The following is a 1,103-nucleotide window of genomic DNA, read 5'->3' as shown; positions in this document are numbered from 1 at the left end:
CATACATGATGTGCACCTATTTAATAAAGATATCAAATTAGTTATTTTCATACCTGGAAGAGATTGGCAGTGAGCTCCTGGAGTTCATTCTCAACTTCATCTCTAATCCGGGATAATCTCTCCACTTCTTCTGCTTTATGTTTCAGTTCACCTTTTACTTTGCCAAGTTCTTCCTCCACATCCTCCACTTTGGAGGCCGTAACACCATTAACTTGAGAGTAGTTGTCAGCAGCCGGACTATTTACATCACTCACGTTGGGTGAAGATTGTTTGGAAGGTGAGAGGGTCGTGGGTGAAGATGTGGAGGGGGACTGAGGAGAGGATGAGCATGTTGAAGGAGAATGTGATGGCGATGAGGGTTGGGACTTATTATTGAGGCTATGTACAGATTTAGAGGGAGATGGGGTGGAGGCCGAGGGTTTCTGACCATCGCTGCTACCGACTCTAATTTCTTTTAACCTTACATGGACATCATCCAGTGATAAAGGTTCTTGAGGTAAGACTTCCTCTTCCTCAGTGTTGTATTCTGTTTCATCTTTGGTGCAGCTGCTTTTTGATCTATTCTGAAGAGACTCAGTGTAAGCATTAAGATCAAGATTGTCGGCATCATGAAGGAGGCGAGCATTTGGAGGAGCTTCAAGGAGGATTCTCGGTGAATAAGGGGGAACAATATTACCTTCGGGCGTGAGGCCCCTGGAAGCCATAACATGGCATTTGAGTGCTGTTACTTTGGCCCTCACTTCTTGCCTCCACTCCTCCAGCTCCTTGTCATCCTTCTCCTGTTGCAGTGGGCAAGACTCACCCATGCCCGCTGACACTGCTACACTCATAGTTGTCACTTTGCCCTCTCCATCTGCAAAAGAACAGGATCACATTAGAAAACATAAGAATCTAAAAGAATCAGCTGCAGTGTTTAATACAATTCCTCCTCTATTGCTGTTATTATTCTATGCTAATCAGATGAGTAATTTAACAAACTTTCCCACCTACTTTATTCTCTAGACATGACAAGGGGAGGAGATAAAAAAGAAGCAAAATGGTGGAAAAAAGGGAAAGAAAAAAAAAGTAAGATGCAGAAAGAGATAGAGAGAATGTAAATTTCT

At 43.1% G+C, this 1,103-nt stretch overlaps 1 protein-coding gene across 3 annotated transcripts in view; it reads right to left on the bottom strand.

The window, feature by feature from the left end:
- The window catches only part of LOC119591983 (guanine nucleotide exchange factor for Rab-3A-like), a 26,789-nt gene that overhangs the window by 10,669 nt on the left and 15,017 nt on the right, over positions 1–1,103 (bottom strand). For all 3 annotated transcript variants that reach the window (XM_037940745.1, XM_037940743.1, XM_037940744.1), the window contains exon 2: positions 54–853. In XM_037940745.1, the coding sequence (XP_037796673.1) occupies positions 54–830 (777 nt within the window). In that variant the 5' untranslated portion in view covers positions 831–853. The remainder of the gene's footprint in view (positions 1–53; positions 854–1,103) is intronic.

The sequence above is a fragment of the Penaeus monodon genome, chromosome 29, assembly GCF_015228065.2.
Source record: "Penaeus monodon isolate SGIC_2016 chromosome 29, NSTDA_Pmon_1, whole genome shotgun sequence".
NCBI lineage: Eukaryota > Metazoa > Arthropoda > Malacostraca > Decapoda > Penaeidae > Penaeus > Penaeus monodon.
Note: the sequence above shows the minus strand (reverse complement) of the source record. Positions and strands in the feature narration are given on the sequence as shown.